Below are 20575 nucleotides of genomic sequence, written 5' to 3'. Positions count from 1 at the left end.
TCAGGAAAATAACCTCATACTCAACGTCAACAAAACAAAGGAGATGATCTTGGACTTCAGGAAACAAGAAGAGGGAGCACCCCCCTATCCTACATCGACGGGTCAGTAGTGGAGAAGGTGGAAAGTTTTAAGTTCCTCGGTGTACACATCACGGACAAACTGAACTGGGCAACACCACAGACAGCGTTGTGGAAGAAGGCGCAGCAGCGCCTCTTCAACCTCAGGGCTGAAGAAATTCGGCTTGTCACCAAAGCACTCACAACTTCCTACAGATGCACAAATCGAGAGCATCCTGTCGGGCTGTATCACCGCCTGGTACGGCAACTGCTCCGCCCACAACCGTAAGGCTCCTCCAGAGGTGTAGTGAGGTCTGCAGAACGCATCACCAGGGCGCAAACTACCTGCCCTCCAGGACACCTACACCACCCGATGTCACACGGAAGGCCATAAAGATCACAACGGACAACAACCACCCCAGCCACTGCCTGTTCACCCCGCTATCATCTCAGAAGGCGAGGTCAGTACAGGTGCATCAAAGCAGGGACCGAGAGACTGAAAAACAGCTTCTATCTCAAGGCCCATCAGACTGGTTAAACAGCCACCACTAACATTTAGCGGCCGCTGCCAACATACGACTCAACTCCAGCCACTTTAAAAATGGGAATTGATGAAATTATGTAAAAGTGCACTAGCCACTTTAAGCAATGCCACTTAATACAATGTTTACATACCCTACATTACCCATCTCATATGTATATTATACTGTACTCTTATATCATCTACTGCATCTTGCCATCTTTTATGCAATACATGTACCACAGCCACTTAAACTATGCCACTTTATGTTTACATACCCTACAGTTACTCATCCTCATATGAATATACCGTACTCTATACCATCTACTGCATCTGCCATTGCCGTTCTGTACCACCACTCATTCATATATCTATTGTACATAGTTCTTTATCCCTTTACCATGTGTGTGTGTGTGTAAGGTAGTAGTGTGGAATTGTTAGGTTAGATTACTGTTGTTATTACTGCATTGTCGGAACTAGAAGCACAAGCATTTCGCTACACTCGCTTAACATCTGCTAACCATGTGTATGGACTAATAAAATTTGATTTGATTTGATTTGATCGATTGAACTCTTTCTAAAGTACCTACGCAGAAGAAACAGTGGTGTGAACAGTGTCACTGTGTGTTTTCTGATCAGGAAGGATGACAATGGAACCTACAGGACACTATTTAGTATCCGAGATAATAAGACTGTACAGCACTTGAACTGAGACTGGAAAACTTCTATGGACTGCTATGGATATTTTGCACCTGTGCACCGTGTCAGGCGTTTGTGTATTAGGACATAGCCTTTCACATAACCCCGCCCCTTACCTGTCCTGTCAGGAGAGAATGTAAGACGGTAGAGCTGGAGGATGTCAAGTTCCATCAATGTGTCCGTCTGTCCCGCTTCGAGAACGACCGCACCATCTCCTCATCCCCCCGACGGAGAGTCCAGAGCTCATGTCCTACCGCCTCAACACCACGGTCAGCAAGACACACACACACAACACACACACACACACACACCACACACCACACACCACACACACACACACACACACACACACACACATCTCCTTTGCTCCATGTTAACCTTCTCTCCTCTTCTCTGTCTGCCAGGTGAAGCCTCTGATATGGATTGAGAGTGTGATTGAGAAGTTCTCCCACAGCCGAGTGGAGATCAAGGTTAAGGTAAAGGATGTCCACCGTCATCCGCTGTGTTTTAGCATGGCTCCAACATTGGCTTTCCTATGAACCCTGGCTGCAATGTGGGACAATGTTTGGGTTGGGACTGTTTCCTCAACCTTTAACTTTAGATGTTATGAGTTAATCATTGAGCAAGGAAGTCTTCATACAATAACCTCTGTGTTTCTTCTTGATGACTGTATCCTTTCTTTCCATCACTAGCATTGCACGTCTCTGCTGGTAACCCTGTGACCTTTTGACCTTTCACCTCCACCCTACAGGCCAGGAGTCAGTTTAAGAGTCGCTCCACTGCCAACAATGTGGCCATCATGGTACCTGTGCCCAGCGATGCCGACTCGCCCAAATTCAAGACGAGCACAGGCAGCTGCAAGTATCTTCCTGAGAAGAGCGTGGTGCAGTGGAACATCAAGTCCTTCCCTGTAAGTAGCTAACGTCACTGAGATGAACTRAACATTACTACCCTGAACAAAAATGTAAAGTGTTGGTCTCATGTTTCAGGTGAAATAAAAGATCCCAGAAATGTTTCATTCCCACAAAAAGCTAATTTCTCTCATATTTTGTGCACAAATTTGTTCACATCCCTGTTAGTGAGAATTTCTCCTTTGCCAAGATAATACATCCACCTGACAGGTGTGGCATATCAAGAAGCTGATTAAACAGCATGATCATTACACAGCTGCACCTTGTGCTGGGGACAATAAAAGGCCACTCTAAAATGTGCAGTTTGTCACACATAAAAACATTTTAAAAAGTAAAATATTCCCCAGCTTCTCTCCATTTACACATGAATGTCAGAACCTGGATGAAACTCATGACGGCCTCAGCCTCTCATGATCCTTGTGTTGATGTCACAATGCCACAGATGTCTCAAGTTTTGAGGGAGYGTGCAATTTGCATGGTGACTGCAGGAATGTCCACCAGAGTTGTTGCCAGCGAATTTAATGTTAATTTCTCTACCATAAGCTGCCACCAACTTCTGAGGCCCATTGTGAGGCCCATTTTTAAAAAAGGTTTCTGTGACCAACATGCATATCTGTATTCCCAGTCATGTGAAATAGATAGCATAGGTCCTGTGTGGCTTAGTCGGTAGAGCATGGCGCTTGAAATACCAAGGGTCGTGGGTTCGATTCCCGCTGGGACCACCCATACATAAAATGTATGCATCTGCTATATTATTGTAACAGTAGCCATGTGTTTAAGATACTATTTTGTTCAATCCACCCTCACACAGTTGTACTCTTCAAAACCATACTATGGGTAATTATTGACCAGGAGCGGCTGGTGGGAGGAGCTATTGGAGGACGAGCTCATTGTAATAGCTGGAATGGAGTAAATGGAACGGAGTCAAACGCGGTTYCCATATGCCGTTCCATTGATTCCATTCCAGCCATTACAATGAGCCCGTCTTCCTCCTCTAGCTCCTCACACCAGCCTTCTCTGTTATTGACTAAATACTAACTAAATGGTAAACATGCGGCCTTATCCATGAACAGATTCTGAAGGCTACAGTATTCTCACAGGAAGCAGCACATTGTCTGATAACATGTTTTTCCACAGCCACCAGAAGAATCACGGGGAGGTTAGACGAGTTATGTCTGATAACATGTTTTTACACAGCCACCAGAAGAATCACGGGGAGGTTAGACGAGTTATGTCTGATAACATGTTTTTACACAGCCACCAGAAGAATCACGGGGAGGTTAGACGAGTTATGTCTGATAACATGTTTTTACACAGCCACCAGAAGAATCACGGGGAGGTTAGACGAGTTATGTCTGATAACAGCTAGAGAAAACACTTCATATTGATAAAGACTGACAAGCATTCTTTACTCAACCCCATGGCCTAACTATTATTAACATTACATTCAGCATGACTCTGTCAACTCTCTCTGCTGCTGTAAAACCACATCCTTCCTGCCTCTGAGAAACAAAAGAGCCGCATGGACAGTTTAAAAAAATAACTGTGTGGAGGTGGTATTGGTGATGTGTCGCAGGAGACTGTGTTTATTAAAAACAAAAAAATATGTTTTTTAAGTGAGAAGTAGGCATTGGTCTGAAGCTGAAAAAGAAAGGAAATTCACATGAGCACCACAATGACTATTCCACCCATGCTCTACCAAGGTTTTCCAGCACCCAGCTTTGACCTACTACAGTAGCTGTGTTGGTATTGTACTTCAAACTATGTGTTGGCAGGTTGCTTGGGGTTCCAACCTTCTCAAACAGCCTAATTCATACTCTTAGAGGAGGTGCTCCCACAATCATGTCATTTGTACCTCCATTCAGGTCATCTTGTAGTTGTTTACCTAACAAGGAAGTCCTGTGCACTGTTGATGTATCCTGCACCAGTAAAGACGTGAGGAGTGTTTTAATATGACTGCATGGCCTGGCTAGCTTTATTGTGATAAGATCAGGTAGGGAGGGGTTTGGCTTCAACGGGCCATTTGTTCGGTTTACAGTGCACTATAAAGTACACTATATATACAAAAGTATGTGGACACTCCTTCAAATTAGTGGACTCGGCTACTTCAGGCACACCTGTATAAAATCGAGCACACAGCCATGCAWTCTCCACAGACAAACATTTGGCAGTAGAATGGCCTTACTGAAGAGCTCAGTGACTTTCAATGTGGCACCGTCATAGGATGCAACCTTTCCAACGAGTCAGTTAATCAAATTTCTGCCCTGCTAGAGCTGCCCTGGTCAACTGTAAGTGCTGTTATTGTGAAGTGGAAACGTTTAGGAGCAACAACAGCTCAGCCGCGAAATGGTAGGCTACACAATCTCACAGAACGGGACCGCCGAGTGCTGAAGCAACACTCACTACCGAGTTCCAAACTGCCTCTGGAAGTAACGTCACCACAATAACTGTTCGTCAGGAGTTTCATGAAATGGGTTTCCATGGCCGAGCAGCCGCACACAAGCCTAAGATCACCATGCGCAATGCCAAGCGTCGGCTGGAGTGGTGCAAAGGTCGCCGCCATTGGACTCTGGAGTAGTGGAAACGCGTTCTCTGGATTGATGATTCACGCTTCATCATCTTGGCAGTCTGACAGACAAATCTGGGTTTTGCGGATGCCAGGAGAACGCTACCTGCCCGAATGCATAGTGCCAACTGTAATGTTTGGTGGAGGAAGAATAATGGTCTGGGTTGTTTTTCATGGTTCGGGCCCCTTAGTTCCAGTGAAGGGAAATCTTAACACTACAGCATACAATGACATTCTACACGATTCTGTGCTTCCAACTTTGTGGCAACAGTTTGGGGAAGGCCCTTTCCTGTTTCAGCATGACAATGCCCCCATGCACAAAGCGAGGTACATACAGAATTGTTTTGTTGAGATCGGTGTGGAAGAACTTGACTGACTGGCCTGCACAGCCCTGACCTCAACCCCATCGAACACCTTTGGGATGAATTGGAACGCCGACTGCGAGCCGGGCCTAATTGCCTGACCTCACTAATGCTCTTGTGGCTGAATGGAAGCAAGTCCCCGCAGCAATGTTCCAACATCTAGTGGAACGCCTTCCCAGAAAGTGGAGGCTGTTATAGCAGCAAAGTGGGGAATGTAGTATAGTTCACAACATAACAAAGAACCTTAATGAAGAGAAATGCTCCAGTTTTCCAATAAACCTCATACCTGTGTGTGTTTCTATGTTTGAACAGGGGGGGAAAGAGTACATGATGAGGGCTCACTTTGGTCTGCCTAGTGTGGAGAGCACTGAGTTGGAGGGGAGAAGGCCCATCACTGTCAACTTTGAGATCCCCTATTTCACTGTATCTGGTATCCAGGTAAGCTAACMGATCCCTTAAATCTATGTTTATCAAAGTGGACCCTTGTAGAGCCAGGTATGAGTTCCATCGAATAGTGCATACAGGCTGGAAGGAGCTGACTCACGTGTGCGTGTGTCAGAGCGTGCCCCAGAACGAATCAGTTGGACGGGCCTTTGATTTCCATAGGCATGCATGTTTTTTTACGGGAACCCCTGTGTGCACGCGCTTGCGTTTCACAATTTTTTCAAGGGGTGTAATAGGAAATGCAATAGGCAGCTTGTGAGTTTAAAGTTTGGGGAAGCTTACAATTTATCCTACCATTTTTACCGATCTGGGTGCCAGTTATGATTATTTTTATATATGCACATTTTCGTGKAACAGTTTCATTGCAATAATAAMGTTTTTTGTTTCTCAATATCATAGTCAGGTGGTTAATCATAAAAATCTGAAGTAAAATGATACAAATGTACAATTTCAAATTCAACTATGGCGAGAGCACTAGCCTCTGCCATATGGGCACATTTAATATACTGTGATCAATTGGCGGCTAAAGAAATGAGAGCATAGAAATCAGAGATAGCTTATTGGCAAATGCAGCAGTRGGCCTTTAACGTCCATCGTCAACTAAGTAAAATGCATTGGCCTAAAGCTGTTTTTTTTTTTAAATGTAAATTAAATTTCCACTGGATATATGGGATCATCAGATCATGATATTTTGTTCTTTCACACCGAGTCTTGGTAATTATCGAGGTGTTGGAAAGATTTTTCAAATACTGAGGAATTATCATTGCAATGGATGTAAAAAAATGTAAATAAAACTGACTTCGTTGACTTGTGTGAGGCAAAGAAAAAATTACTTTGAAACTCAGCTTGTTAGTGGTGTATGTGGTGAGTTAAGACAATCAGAAAATCAACATTGCCAAATGTGCACTTTCCTACATATGCATGTATTATGGAGAGAGAAGCGCCATATCTTCGCCTCACACCCATCCACTTCTTTTACATTTGTTTAATTTAACCTTTATTTAACTAGGCAAGTCAGTTGAGAACACATTCTTATTTACAATGAAGGCCTAACCCGGATGACGCTGGGCAAATTGTGCGCCGCCTTATGTGACTCCCAATCACGGCCGGTTGTGATACAGCCTGGAATCGAACCAGGGTCTGTAGTGACACCTCTAGCACTGAGATGCAGTGCGTTTGACCGCCGGCCAATTGATGCAACATTTTTCATTATTTTCACACATATTTTAGACCCTTTTCACTGACAGCTGCAACTCAGTCAGCTAGATCCATTGTTACGTTCACTAGCCATATTGGGGCCTTCCCAAACTCACTGGTGATTTTAAAACAATCCACAGCTATTTTTCTAAAATAAGCTAATGATCCTCTGTGGCTAAGTCATGCTCCCCAGTGAAGTATTTTGAATGGTTTTATATACAGGAGTAAATACATAATTTTGGCCAAACATCAATTTACTTTAGGGCAATCCAGCATCCTAACAGGGCACTGTGCACCCACCAACTTTCCTTTCCAATTCACAAGAGGCAGAAACCTGAGATCTGTATGTAATGAGGAGATGCTGATGTCTCCACCCTAACAATGGGAGTCTTTGTCCTAAAGGCGGGAAGGCAGATGACAAGCTAAGGTCTGCATCACAGGAGGTTGGTTGGCACCTTAATTAAGGAGAACGGGCTCGTGGTAATGGCTGGAGGGAAATAGGAGAACGGGCTCGTGGTAATGGCTGGAGGGAAATAGGAGAACGGGCTCGTGGTAATGGCTGGAGGGAAATAGTATCAAATGCATCAAACACATGGTTTCCCTCTGTCTCATTATGTTTAGACCATGGTTTCTTTTTCCTATTGCGTTATTGACTGTATGTTTGTTTATTCCATGTGTAACTCTGTGTTGTTGTTTGTGCCGCACTGCTTTGCTTTATCTTGGCCAGGTCGCAGATGTAAATGAGAATTTGATCTCAACTAGCCTACCTGGTTAAATAAAGGTGAAATGAAAAATAAAATAAATAAAAATAAATGTGTCTGATGCTGTCTGGACAGAAATAGTATGACATGCCTTACTCTTTTGGTCTCAGTATGTGGTCTACACATACTGAGACAGAGGGGCGCTGTTTCGCTCGCTCGGATGCTTTAACCCTCCTGTTGTGTTCGTTTCATGTTAATTAATTCTGTGTTCCCGGTCCAAAATACCGCCCCATTATTGATGATTATAAATCCATAATAATMCATATATTATCAYTAATGTTATGTTCRATCTTTTTATCAACTTAAGATCTTGTGAACATTACAAGTTTTGAACTTMTATTTGCTATTTATGGCCTGTAGGCCTCATTGACCTGAGCTCATACAACTCGTTTTTGAGTTAAMAATTCTGCTGYCACAGAATGAATTGTGAGCAAGGCCTCAAAAAAGCTTTATATACCAGAGCTGCAAGAAAAGTTCTATATATTATTGAAACAATGTTGCGATTGTTTGTGAGAATGCCAACAGGTGTGGTTCCCGTGGTCGAAAGATTCTATTGGGAAAGGTTCCCGTGGGGGTTGCCATGGAAGCCAAGAAGGGGGGGGGATGTGTGTGTGCTCAAACACACATGCATGTGGGGGTCTGGGAGAGGAAGTGTGTCCATCTGATGAATGGGCATGTGCCTGAACTCAATTTTATACACTAATTGTAGTCTCACCAATTCATTTTTAATGGCCGGTCATTTTTGACCGGGAACACCACAGGTGTACAAAAGTTAAATAAAACACCCAAAATGTAATGAAAATCATCAAAATGTATTTTGTGTGTCCAGATGCCCTGTGTGGACAAAGTCATGGAACCTTATGATAATTAGATTAAATTAACAAAAAAAAATTCAGAGAGAGAACTTTCTGTCGGTGCGGGTCTTCAAATAAATTATCAATATTTTATTTGGACTTGCAAGGAGGTACGGTAGGGCGGGCCAGGGCCCCTAAGGCCTGCCCATAACGTCGGCCCTGGTGTGTGTGTGTGTTGTATGTGCTGAAACTGTTCTTTGCTCCTCCTCAGGTACGCTATCTGAAGATCATTGAGAAAAGTGGCTATGAGGCCTTACCATGGGTACGCTATATAACGCAGAGTGGAGGTGAGACACACACACACCATTCGGCCCGGCAGTGAACCCAGCTATCATATCTATTACCTCTCTCCTGAAGCTGGGGAAAGGGGGATTTGAATGATGCCTTACTGCCATTAGGTTCTCTGTGACACTGCTCTGCATGCCAAGGTGGCTATCACCTTTTCATTGTGATCAGCAGAGGTAGGGAGAGAACGAGAGAGAGWGAAAGGAAGGGAAAGAGGTAGAGAAATAGACAGTGAGAGAGAGAGCAGTGTTGACTTAATAATAAGGTGGGGGGGGGGTGAAAAGTGAAAGACTAAAGTTATTGTAAAGCCATAATAACTACTACCCTGACCCCAATGTGTATCTCAGTCACCCAGAGCCCCAATGCTAATTTGAATGTTAATGTGACGCCACAGTACAGGGGTAATGTGATGATGGTTAGAAGAGTGTTAATGTATTGCTGTTACGTCTTCTCTTCTTGGCAGATKATCAACTCCGGACAAACTAAGGGCGAGCCTGCTGCTAGACGAATAGATCGTCACTCTCTCCCTCTCTCTGGGAGTGAGGGACAACAGAGGACAAGGAAAGGGGAACAACTTTCACCACTGTCAATTCTCAAAGGACCAAGTAGTCATCTTGCAGACATGAGGACCTTCAAGACTCAATTTCCCTTCAGAACTCGACTGTTGTCACCTTCGACCTTTGYTGTGTTACATCATCTGGAGAAACATGTTTTATCTCTTTAGAATAATGAACCTAGTGGTTTTCTTATTGGTCACATTGTAAACATTTGTATAGTTGTATTTTCYTCTTAAAGCTGGAAGAATTCAGGACATTTATGATCTCTGAAGTGTGAATGTTGAARCCTGTGTACAGCACTGATATAAAATGATATCTGGTTGGTGTGGATGCTAGCAGTTCATGTTATCTTGGGGCCAGCTGTAAGCATATAATCCCCACTGTGTCCAATGAGATGAACACTAAGATAATGAATAGGCCTGCATAATATCAGCAGCTGTGTATTACCAAATTGTCGTCACAGTTCCTAGACATGTGCTTGTACTCAGCTGACAACTACGAGGAAAAGACTGAAGGAATTCTCTGTGTGCAAATTACAATTATGTAGTGTTTCTAACAGTCTTGTGATACAGACACATTTATCGCCTTGAGAAAAAGCCATGATCAAAATAAGTAAACCAATAATACAGGTGGTCCGAAATGAAGAGAATGTTGTTTAGATAGGAAACAAAGTGGACATATCTAAGTCAATGTGTCCCCACCAAACATACACCCAACTTTTCCAAAGCAGCTATTGGTTGGTATGGTTACAGTAGTCTGTTGTGCGTGCAATGCACCACCCCTCATATCAGTTCTGGTTCTCTCTCTGCCAGGGGAATAGCTCTGGTTCTCGTCTCTGGACCGAGAAAGGAGCTCATTCTTCGTCTCCTCTCTCTGCAGGAAAGTGAGACTACTGCTGTATAGCTCTCTCTGCCCGGTGCAATGCAGGTTGCGTGTACTTCGCTACTGCCCGGAGAAGTCATAGTCTCTGTTCTCCTCCTTGTGCCAGCGAGGAGATGTTAGCTGATAGTCTGCTCCTGGAGCTATTCCCCTGCAGAGAAGAACCAGAGCTATTCCCCTGGCAGAGAGAAACCAGAGCTTTCCCTGCAGAGAAGAACCAGGGCAAGCTATTCCCCTGGCGAGAGAGAACCAGAGACCGAAGAAAGAGAGGAGAGAGCTTTCCGCGCAAGACCGAGAGTATTCCCCTGGCAGAGAGAGACCAGAAGCTATTCCCTGGCAGAGAGAACCAGAACTATTCCCTGGCAGAGAGAACCAGAGCTATTCCCCTGTGCAGAGAGAACCAGAGCTATCCCCTGCAGAGAGAGAACCAGAGCTATCCCCAGAGAACGATAGCACGCAGAAACAGACTACTAAACACACGAAGGGGAATAGCTCTGGTTCTCTCTCTGCCAGGGGAATAGCTCTGGTTCTCTCTGCCAGGGGAATAGCTCTGGTTCTCTCTGCCAGGGGAATAGCTCTGGTTCTCTCTCTGCCAGGGGAATAGCTCTGGTTCTCTCTCTGCCAGGGGAATAGCTCAGGTTCTCTCTGCCAGGGGAATAGCTCTGGTTTGCTGTGTGTAGGCCTACTGTATGAAATCCAGACCTGGTTTCAAATACATGTTTATTTGAGTATTTGTTATTTAAATACAAATTTTCTGTATATTTGAGTATTTTCAAATGTGGTGAATCAACTTTTTTTCAAAATACTATTTTCAAATACCTGGGATAGATGCATGGGAGTATATTTGAGACAGTCTATTTGAATATTTTAAAATACTTTCCAAGTGTATTTCCAAATATATTCAACTACTTGTTTTTTCAAATAAAACATATCTAAATACTTAATACTAAATAGTATGTGAACCCAGGTCTGATAATCTCATATTAAACCATCCATGTAAAATGGTTGATTATGAGGAACAGGACAAATATGACTACACTCTGCCAGATATTCTCTCCAGTGGGGTTTTTAATGATTGAAAAACACAATCTATTAATATCTTATTTATTAACCTCTGTATGTCAATGGGGGACAAAGGGATCTAGATAGAAAGAAATAACTTTGTACCTTACTATCTTCCCTGGTTATTTCCATCTCTATCAGTGAGATGTTATCAAATGAAAGTCAGGGAACTGGACCCGAGGGCTCTCTCTCTCTCAATTCAATTCAATAGACTTTATTGACATGGCAAGATTAATGACTTACATTGTCAAAGTATACATATAGCAAAAATGGTGGGACCAACAGCAATAATAATAGTAGTAGTAGTGGAAATGGGATTACCATTAACAGCAACTACAACAACAATATTAATGAGAATAACAATACATAAAAGCAATGGTAGTAGACCAGTCTCAACATGACTGAGAAGCCACATGACATGGTATGAAAGCCAAAACAAAACTAAATTGGAAATATTATTGACATTACATWGCACTTTTCACAGGTTGTGGCAGGAGGACACATATTTGGCTGCCATAACTGCACATTTTGRCTTTTCACCCAATAAATATTTTTTATTTTTCCTTCATCTTTTAGAGTTTCAAATTCTTTGTACTGAATGATAATTTTGGGAAAGAAAAATTATCTTTAGGTCTGAGTATTTGTCACAGTGTAATAGGAWATGCAGCTCTGTCTCTACCTCTCCCCTGGAGCAGAGTGAGCACAGCCTGTCCTCTCTGGGCAGCCAGGTTTGTCTGTGACGACCGGTCTCTATAGCCAGACTGTGCTCACTGAGTCTGTACCTAGTGAGTGTTTTCCTCAGTTTTCTATCAGTCACAGTGTTCAGAAAGTCTGCCACCATGTACTGTCTGTTTAGAGCCAAATAGCATTGAAGTTTACTTAGATTTTTTTGTGGTGTCTTTCCAATAGGTGATATATTTTTATTTTTGCTTTGTGATGATTTGGTTGGGCCAGATTTTCTGAGTGATGTCTTCAGGCTCTATGGGGTTGGTTTGGGTTTGTGAACTGAGCCTCAGAACCAGCTGGCTGAGGGGACTCTTCTCTTTTTTCATCTCTTGACATTGTAGCTGTGTGATGGAATAGTTGTAAAATTTGATGGCTCTTTATCTATTCGAGCAAGGAGTTTTTTTTTCTCCCAATTCTGCTCTACATGCGGTATTTGAAGGTTTTCTTTGCACTTGCAGTACATTCTTGCAAAACTCAGCATGCAGTATTTCGATTGGATGTTTGTCCCATTTAGTAAATTCATTATTAGACAGCGGACCCCATACTTCGCTGCCATATAGAGCAATTGGTTCTATAACTGATTGGAACATTTTGAGCCAGATTCTAATTGGAATTTCAATTTTAATGTTTCTTTCAATGGCATAGGATGCTCTTCTTGCTTTGTCTCTCAGCTCATTCACAGCCATGTGAAAGCTACCTGTGTTGCTGATATTTAGTTCTAGATACGTGTAGTTTTTGGTGTGTTCTAATAGAACTGTGTCCAAATAGGATTTATATTTGTCATCCTGATTTCCAGATCTTTTTTGGAATATCATTATATTAGTTATTTTTTAGATTAACGGTCAGAGCCCAGGTCCGACAGAACCTGTGCATATGATCTAGATGCTGCTGTAACCCCTCCCTAGTGGGAGACAGTAGCACCAGGTCATCTGCGTACAGCAGACCCTCCTTAGTGGGAGACAGTAGCACCAGGTCATCTGCGTACAGCAGACCCTCCTTAGTGGGAGACAGCAGCACCAGGTYATCTGCGTACAGTAGACACTTGATTTCAGTGTTGTAGAGGGTGAGACCAGGTGCTGCCGATTCTTCTAATGTTTTTGCCAATTCATTAATGTAGATGTTAAATAGTGTTGGACTTATTGGGCAGCCCTGTTTCACTCCAAGTCCCTGAGAGAAGAAGTCTGTTTGCTTGTTGCCAATTTTAACCGCACATTTGTTTTTAGTGTACATTGATTTAATAACATCATGTTCTCCCTCCAATACCACTTTCTATTAGTTTATAAAAAATGACCTTCCTGMCAAACTGAATCAAATGCTTTCTTGAAGTCTACAAAACACAAGTATATTTTGCCTTTGTTTTGGTTTACTTGTTTGTCTATTAGTGTGGAGGGTGTAAATGTGGTCTGCTGTACATTTGTACGAAATTATGTTGTCTGCTATTTATGATACTGCAGAAAATTTYCCCCAAGTTGCTGTTAATGCAAATTTCTCTGTAATTATTTGGGTCAAATTTGTCTCCATTTTTATAGATTGGTGTGATCTTGGTTCCAAATATTGKGGAAAATACCTGTAGTGAGGATAATGTTGAAGAGTTTGAGTATAGCAATTTGAATTTGTGGTCTGTATATTTGATCATTTCATTTAAAGTACCGTCAGCTCCACGGGCCTTTTTGGGTTGGAGAGTGCATAGTTTTCCCCCAAAAATGTCTTCTGTAATTGGGGTATCCACAGGATTCTGATAGTCTGACTGCTGATTCAAGGATTTGTAATTTTTCTTGTATATATTGTTGTTCTGGGCAAAGTGATTTCTCCACATATCCCCCTTTTGGATAGCCAATTCCTCATGATGAGGTTTGTTTAATTTATTCCAATTCTCCCAGAAGTGGTTTGATTCTATGGATTCCTCAATTMCATCCAGCTGATTTCTAATGTGCTGTTCCTTTTTTGTTCTTAGGGTGTGTTTGTATTGCTTCACTGTTTCCCCATATTGACGGCGAATATTTTTGTTGTCTGGTTCTCTGTTTTTTTAAATAACTTTCTGAGATTTCTCCAATCATTATCAACCCATTTTCATGATCTATTCTTTTTGGTTTGCTCTTATGCTTCATTAGATTAGCCAAGGAGGCTAATTTGTCAAATATAAAGTTTATGTTCCTAACGGCCAAATTTACACCTTCATTGCTGAAGGAGAATGTTAAGGCTAAAAGATTGTCCAGGAGAGATTGTATTTTTTGGCTACTAATTGCTTTTTGGTAGATTTCTGTACTGTTTGCACTTCATCTATAGGCCTGTTTAGTACCATGTAATTTATTGGGCCGTGATGCTTCATGGTTGGGTTTCGCTTTTCTCAGATACACTGTGATTTTACTGTGGTCTGAGAGAGGTGTTAGTGGGCTGACTGTGARGGCTCTGAGAGACTCTGGGTTTAGGTCGGTGAGGAAGTAGTCTACAGTACTGCTGCCAAGGGATGAGCTGTAGGTGTACCTACCAAAAGAGTCCCCTCTTAGCCTACCATTGACTATGTACAGACACAGTGATCGACAGAGCTTCAGGAAAGGTTGTTGCTTCCTGGTAGGTGTTTGTCCCCATGACTGTTAATCGTGTCTTGTTCTTCTGCTGTTCTAGCATTCAGGTCTCCACAGACCAGTACGTTGCCTTGGGCCTGAACGTGACTAATCTCCCCCTCTAGAATGGAGAAACTCTCTTCATTGAAGTAAGGTGACTCTGAGGGGAAAATATGAGACACAGAGGAAGACGTTTTTATCTGTTAAGATAGCCTCTTTGTTGATTTTTAACCAGATAAGAATTCTCCTGTTTTGATCAATTCAATTGAATTAGTTAGTTCAGATTTATACCATATTAGCATTCCCCCTGAGTCTCTGCACTGTGATTCCTTTTAAGTTGGTGGATGGTACAATTATCTCCCTATAACCTAGTGGACAGCCAGTGGAAACATCACCTCTGCACCATTTTCCTGTAGTACTACAATATCAACATCATCAATTTCTTTCAGGAAATCTGGGTTTCTGCTCTTTAGCCCAAAAGCAGAGGAATTCAAGCCTTGTAAATTCCAACATGCAACGTAAAAAGATTTCATAACTGTTTTTTTCTTTCCCTTCAAAATGATATACACTCACAATCCAACAAGAACTATTAAAATAGGATTTTTCAATTAACGTAAACTCTTATTATGCAAATATTATTTGTTTATCATTTAAGATAGCATTTGTGTCATGCGACTTGCGTGGATGTAGTGTGAGGATGGTGGAGTTGTTGTGCTCATCTTACCATGACCCTCGGCCAATCACGTGAGCATAAAATACTCAGCATTTGTTTAATGTCACTCATTTGATTGGTGGAGGCTGGGCCAGTTGCTCCTCTCACAGACTGTGCATAGCTCTGTCTGCAGGGTTTTGGCTCCTCCAGGTGTGGGTCTGCGGTGGTAGGCCTCGTCTGGGTGGGTCTGTGCCGCGCTGGCTGTGGTTGGTGGTTGGTGCTGTGGCCGTGGCTGGGGGGTCCAGAGTTCTGGTCCGGGGTGTTATCTCGGTGGGGTGGAGATTGCTCCGCTGTTCCTAGTTTGAGAGATTGGGTTGCGGTTTAAAGCAACGTCCTTGAGTCTTGGCAAGGATGGGGACTATCTCCCTGTACAAGTGAACATGGTCATAGAGACAGTCCAGATGGAGGGTGGGATGGTGGGCCAGGTGTACATTGGGTCGCAAGGCACAGTCCTGGGAGAGGCTGGCGTTTATTCTTTGGATTGTGGCAGGGTGGAAGTCCTTCCTCTGTAGAAGGGTTGACACTATGATTCTTGAGTTGGGGAAGATTGCGGAGGCCTTCTCAATCACTCCCCGTAGTGAAGTCGCCACCCTCTTCTGCTGAGCACGCAGGTCGTTGCTTCCGGTGTGTATGATTATGTGGCTTGGCGACCCGAGCTGGGCCTTATCAAGCAGCTCCATGGCACTGTGTTGTTGGCACCACATCTTTCTCGTTTTGTGTCTAGGGAAAAGTTTAATCTCCTGAACAAACTTCCCATTTGAGTCCATCAACAGGACCATGTCAGCCAGTGTTTCTTCTGGACTGGAGGGGGTAGAGTGGGGGCTGGTGGGTGTTGGAGCTGGTGTGTGGCTGGTCAGTGCCGGTGCTGCTGTCAGTGGGAGGCTGTTCTGTGGGCTGGGGTGAGGTGTGCAGCAGGCAGGGCTGGGGAGGCCTGGCTGGTTGAGGTGGGCTCCTCTGCTGTGTGAGGCCAGGTCATAGAGTGGGTGATCTGCTGCTCCTGCAGCCTGTCTTCTGTCCTCTTTTTCTCCGCAGCCTTCTCTGTCTCTTTCTCTCGCAGCCGTCTCTGCTCTTTTCTCCTCTGAGCCTGTCCTCTGTCTCTTTCTCTCCTTGCAGCTGTCCTCTGTCTCTTTCCTCCTGCAGCTTCCTCTGTTCTCTTTCTCTCCTGCAGCCTGTCTCTGTCTCTTCCTCTCCTGCAGCCTGTCCTCTGTCCTCTTTCTCTCCTGCAGCCTGTCCTCTGTTCTCTTTCTCTCCTGCAGCCTGTCGTTTCTCTTCTCTCCTGCAGCTCCTTCTTAGTGTGGTCAGATTGTACTGCTCTGCCTGTCTTTTTGGAGCTCTCTCACCTCTTTGTTAGATCAGCCAGCCTCTCTCTTGAGTCCGTCTCTCTCTGTGCTGAACCTCTTTCAGCTGTCCTGCAAGGCTGCTGTCCTGCTCTGTTCGCACCTTGGTTAGAGCTCTTCTAAGGTGTGGATGTCTGGTTGCTGTTTGCTCACGCTCTCCTGAGCATGACCACTCCCCTCCAGTTTGGTGAATCCCTCATGGCAGCCATGGTGGTGGGAGGGCCTGAGCCTGCTCTGCACTGAGGGGTCGCTCTCCTCCTTGGGCGTGTCCTCCACTATGGTGGAAGAGAGGTGCTGGATGTGCTTTTTGGGTGGGAGTGGGGGTGATGGTGGTGCTGGTGGAGTTTCTTCTCCTTGATGGTCTGAAAGTCTGTTTAAACAGCCTAAGGTTACTTTGCACTGACAGTCCCAGTCTTGTAGAGGTTAATTGTTATCATGGCGCTGTCAGGGTCGTCTGTCTATTTGACTTTCAGCTTCCACCATTACAGATTCTTTCTTTCTTTATGGATGGGTAGTGAGAGCAGACTGCTGAGCGCATGCATTTGGTTGGTCAGGGAGAAAGATGAGATTACTCACATTACCGTTTTTGTAGAGATCTGCGAAAAGGTTTCTGGCCTCCCTTTAGTAGTTTTGTTTAAAAGCTTTCCTCCTTGTCATTTTTGGCCTCTGGAGGTAGAGAATGGACTCAGCGCTGAGGGGAGTGGACATGGTGCTGTGGGCTCTGCTTACTCTGCTGCCTGTTTTGCTGCACCGTTGCCTTGGCAACCGGTTTTGTTTATCTGCTGCTGTTGTTAGCTAGCTCTAATTAGCTCAGAAACCGGCAAAAAAAGTGAAAAATCTTCACACCGAAAAAACAGAAGATGTTTAAAGTAGAGTCCGTGCTCCTTTTTGGTTTACTCACTCAGTTTTGGTCGTTTGATGTAGTTGTATTAACTCCCCTTGCTAGGTTTGTTCTGGCTGGCTTGTAGCCTGCTGGCTAGGTTTTTGTGGTGTAGCTAGCTAGCGAGTCAAGACTTCTTAATTTGAGGCGCCAAAGTGACTTTTTTCTATTCTGATTGAATAGAGTTGTTGTTCTCACGTCTTGTCTTTAATTATTTTTTAGATTTGAGTGTTTCTCATTCTAAAAAACAAAAAAAACTGAAATAAATCAGGAGCTCACGTTGAACATGTCTGTAGCTCTTCTCTCTCTCTCACTGTCTGGCTTCTCTCTCATCACTGTTTGTGGCTGTCGTCTCTCTATCATACGTACACAAACATACCTGGCACCACCTAGAAGGCATGTCCTGCATAGCAGTGCACAGCAGAGACCAAGAACAGTCCCTTGTCAATTAGGGATTGCACGCTGTACTGGCTCATTGCACAGTCACTGCCGATGCTGTGTGTGTGTGTGTGTGTGTGTGTGTGTGTGTGTGAGAGAGAGAGGGTGGTAAGGGTGAGCCGTACTGGGCGATGCCAGCCCTTTTACGATCCACAGCCTGTCCATTGTCCCAGTGCCCAACCATCAGTACAACAACAATGGCCGCCTCAGTGACCCCTATTGTCTCTGAGCAACAGGCCGCTCACATGCACTGCCTGATAAGGAGGTGCGAGGGCCAGACACACACACACAAACACACAGMAACTTAAATCCAAGAACAGCATCCAAGCACATAGACGCTTTGTTTAATGAAACCACATTGTACCCTTTAACCATGGCAACAATGCAGGACGTTCTCCTCAGATTCTTGGTAAGCGTTGCAAAGCAAAGTGAGTGATGACACAGCTTGCTTATGGAGGCCTTTGACCACCCAACACTGCTGTAAACCTGTGACATGAAAAGGTGACAAAATGTGTCATTGATCACTTTGATTAAGTTTGGAGATGCTGGGTACATTATTCTATGATATGATTATTCCTTACAGCAGCTTTTTCACCTGCTGCTTTGTAGTGGATGATATTATTATTATTACATTGGACACATTATGAATCATTATCTCTGCACTGTGTTCAGTGTCTGGTGTCTGTGCAGTCACTGGTATTCTCTTCATTCCACATCATAGAATGGTGCTCTGCTGGGCTCATAAAATGGCCCATGCTTGAACCATAAAAATAGAATGTGTTGACACAGCTCTGTATTCCTCATGCTATTTCATGATCCTGCAAAAGTCCATTGCTGTGGTAATCAACAACTCATTGAACATATAGTGGCTTTCCAAGAAGGCCATTATGCTAAAATGCCATTTTCAAAAGTGATGTCCATTGGTCCCTCCCTGACAGCAAGGTGGATGTGGCCCACATTCAGAACAAACGTGGCCCAGAAACTACAAGGCCACATACCTCAAACCAGAGCTGGCCAATAAGCTCCAACCCTCCCCCAATGCGCATCTCCCACAGATCAAATCTGGGCCATATGAGTGTCGCAGTCATCTCCTGTCTGGGCTACCTGTCCCATCCCATGTCTCTGGTGGTCAGGTCAGATGAGGTTAGCCAGGCTAGAGGTGGTCTCCCTCCTACCCTGGTCCATGTGTCGTCCAGAGATAGTGAACAGCCCCACAGCCCTGTCCCTAAACCTCTGGCCCGGCCTGGTCCTCTCCAGCAGCATCACCACCCCTGTGTACACCCCTACCCCCACTACCGCTGCCCCCCCTCCAGCTAACAACACCACCCCAGAGATGTACATATCATTAAGGGCTACGCCAGGCTTGGGCATGTGGTGTTCTAGTGCCAGCTTCAGCAGTACAGCCCCACAGACCACCAGACACAGCCCTGTGATGAGAACCACTAACAGATCCGACAGCCCTCCGCTCTTAAGGATATCGATCCGCCTGCGACTCCGCACACAGTTCATGTCCTGCACGGCCGAGCTCATGAGCTGTTTGAGGAGGACGGCCAGGGCTAAGAGACACAGGGCCATGCCCGCTCCCATGCGCCAGTCACTGGAGAAACTGGTGGTGGTGGAGAGGAGGAGCACGCCACCCAGGCCGCAGCCCAGGATGAGGAGGACCGCCACACAGTAGCACAGCAGAGACTTGGCTGGGTCCCGGAACCACCACAGCTCCACCTGTTCATCCAGAACACTGCGCTGGATCTGAGCAGGGTCGGGACCGGCCAGCTGGCCACCCCGCGACGGAGGGAAGTCCTCCAGCTCTRGCATCCTGATCCTCCCAGCCTGACAGACACGCTCACCAGAGAACTCTACCAGGACACAAGCTATATCACTGGAACTCTCAGTGGAACACCGTTCTTTCTCTCTGGAAACCTTGAGTGGATCTCAATAGAGTCCTCAGTGAATCACAGCAGATGGATTACTGGACACCTCACCGGATCACAGTTCCTTCTCACTTGATTACAGGTCCTCTTGGTGGATCACAGGGCCCATCAGGTAGTCCACTGCACTCTGAGAGGATGTCCTGTCACTGAACCCTCAGAGCTCAGGGACCAAATGCAGCCTGATGGATACCTGGGGAGAGGAGAGACAAGGGACATTAGAGCCACCTGCTGACACGCACGCAYGCACGCACACACAGACACATGTACACATGTATACACAGACACACACAGACACGTTGCTGAATATGCCATCTTTAAAGCAGGGCTCTAAACATGAAAGATCCTGCCATATAACAGAGGTATCCTGCAGAGAGAGGCGTTTGAACTGACTCAAAACATAATGCTGAAAATGCAACCTGAAAACCCCTCTCCCTTCTTAGACGTGTGTGTGTGTGTGTGACAGAGACAAATAAAGTGAAATAGAAGTGTGTTTCTATGTTTGAGTGTGTGTTAATTAGATTAGCAGCTGATAGTGGCCTAGCATCTTTATGGTGTACTCCTGTATGTAGATCAGCACCGCGTAGGCTAGTTTGGCCACCCGCTATGCTAAGTTAGCCACCTCCTCGCTAGGCTAAGTGTTAAGCCACCTCCTCGTAGGCTGTTGGCCACCGCCGGTAGGGATATTAGCCACCTCCTCGTAGGCTAGTATTAAGCAGTCGTCTAGACCCCCTCTCTATAGGCTAGTTTAGCCCCTCCTCGTAGGTTAGTTTGCCGCCTCCTCGTAGGCTAGTTAGCCCCTCGTAGGCTAGTTGACCACCTCCTCGTAGGCTAGTT

At 44.7% G+C, this 20575-nt stretch overlaps 2 protein-coding genes and 1 non-coding gene across 3 annotated transcripts in view; 2 read left to right on the top strand and 1 right to left on the bottom strand.

Moving 5' to 3' along the window:
- The window catches only part of ap1m3 (adaptor related protein complex 1 subunit mu 3), a 37195-nt gene extending 27352 nt beyond the window's left edge, over positions 1 to 9843 (top strand). Inside the window, 7 exon segments of the mRNA XM_070447677.1 lie at positions 1407 to 1489; positions 1492 to 1544; positions 1680 to 1751; positions 2027 to 2185; positions 5427 to 5552; positions 8582 to 8657; positions 9119 to 9843. Coding sequence (XP_070303778.1) covers positions 1407 to 1489; positions 1492 to 1544; positions 1680 to 1751; positions 2027 to 2185; positions 5427 to 5552; positions 8582 to 8657; positions 9119 to 9141 — 592 coding nt within the window. The 3' untranslated portion in view covers positions 9142 to 9843.
- Positions 2833 to 2908, top strand: trnas-uga (transfer RNA serine (anticodon UGA)). The gene has a single exon. It is a non-coding gene; the product is annotated as a tRNA-Ser (tRNA).
- Positions 9844 to 17661: 7818 nt separating the features above from the next.
- Positions 17662 to 20125, bottom strand: LOC111975435 (transmembrane protein 125). Its single transcript, XM_024003714.3, has one exon. It carries the CDS (start codon positions 19623 to 19625, stop codon positions 18945 to 18947), a length of 681 nt encoding a protein of 226 aa, XP_023859482.1. The 5' UTR covers positions 19626 to 20125; the 3' UTR covers positions 17662 to 18944.
- Between the last annotated feature and the right edge of the window lie 450 nt (positions 20126 to 20575).

The sequence above is a fragment of the Salvelinus sp. IW2-2015 genome, linkage group LG16 (assembly GCF_002910315.2).
Source record: "Salvelinus sp. IW2-2015 linkage group LG16, ASM291031v2, whole genome shotgun sequence".
In the NCBI taxonomy this organism is placed as follows: domain Eukaryota; kingdom Metazoa; phylum Chordata; class Actinopteri; order Salmoniformes; family Salmonidae; genus Salvelinus; species Salvelinus sp. IW2-2015.
The sequence above is the reverse complement of the archived record's forward strand: the minus strand, read 5'-3'. Positions and strand labels throughout refer to the sequence as shown.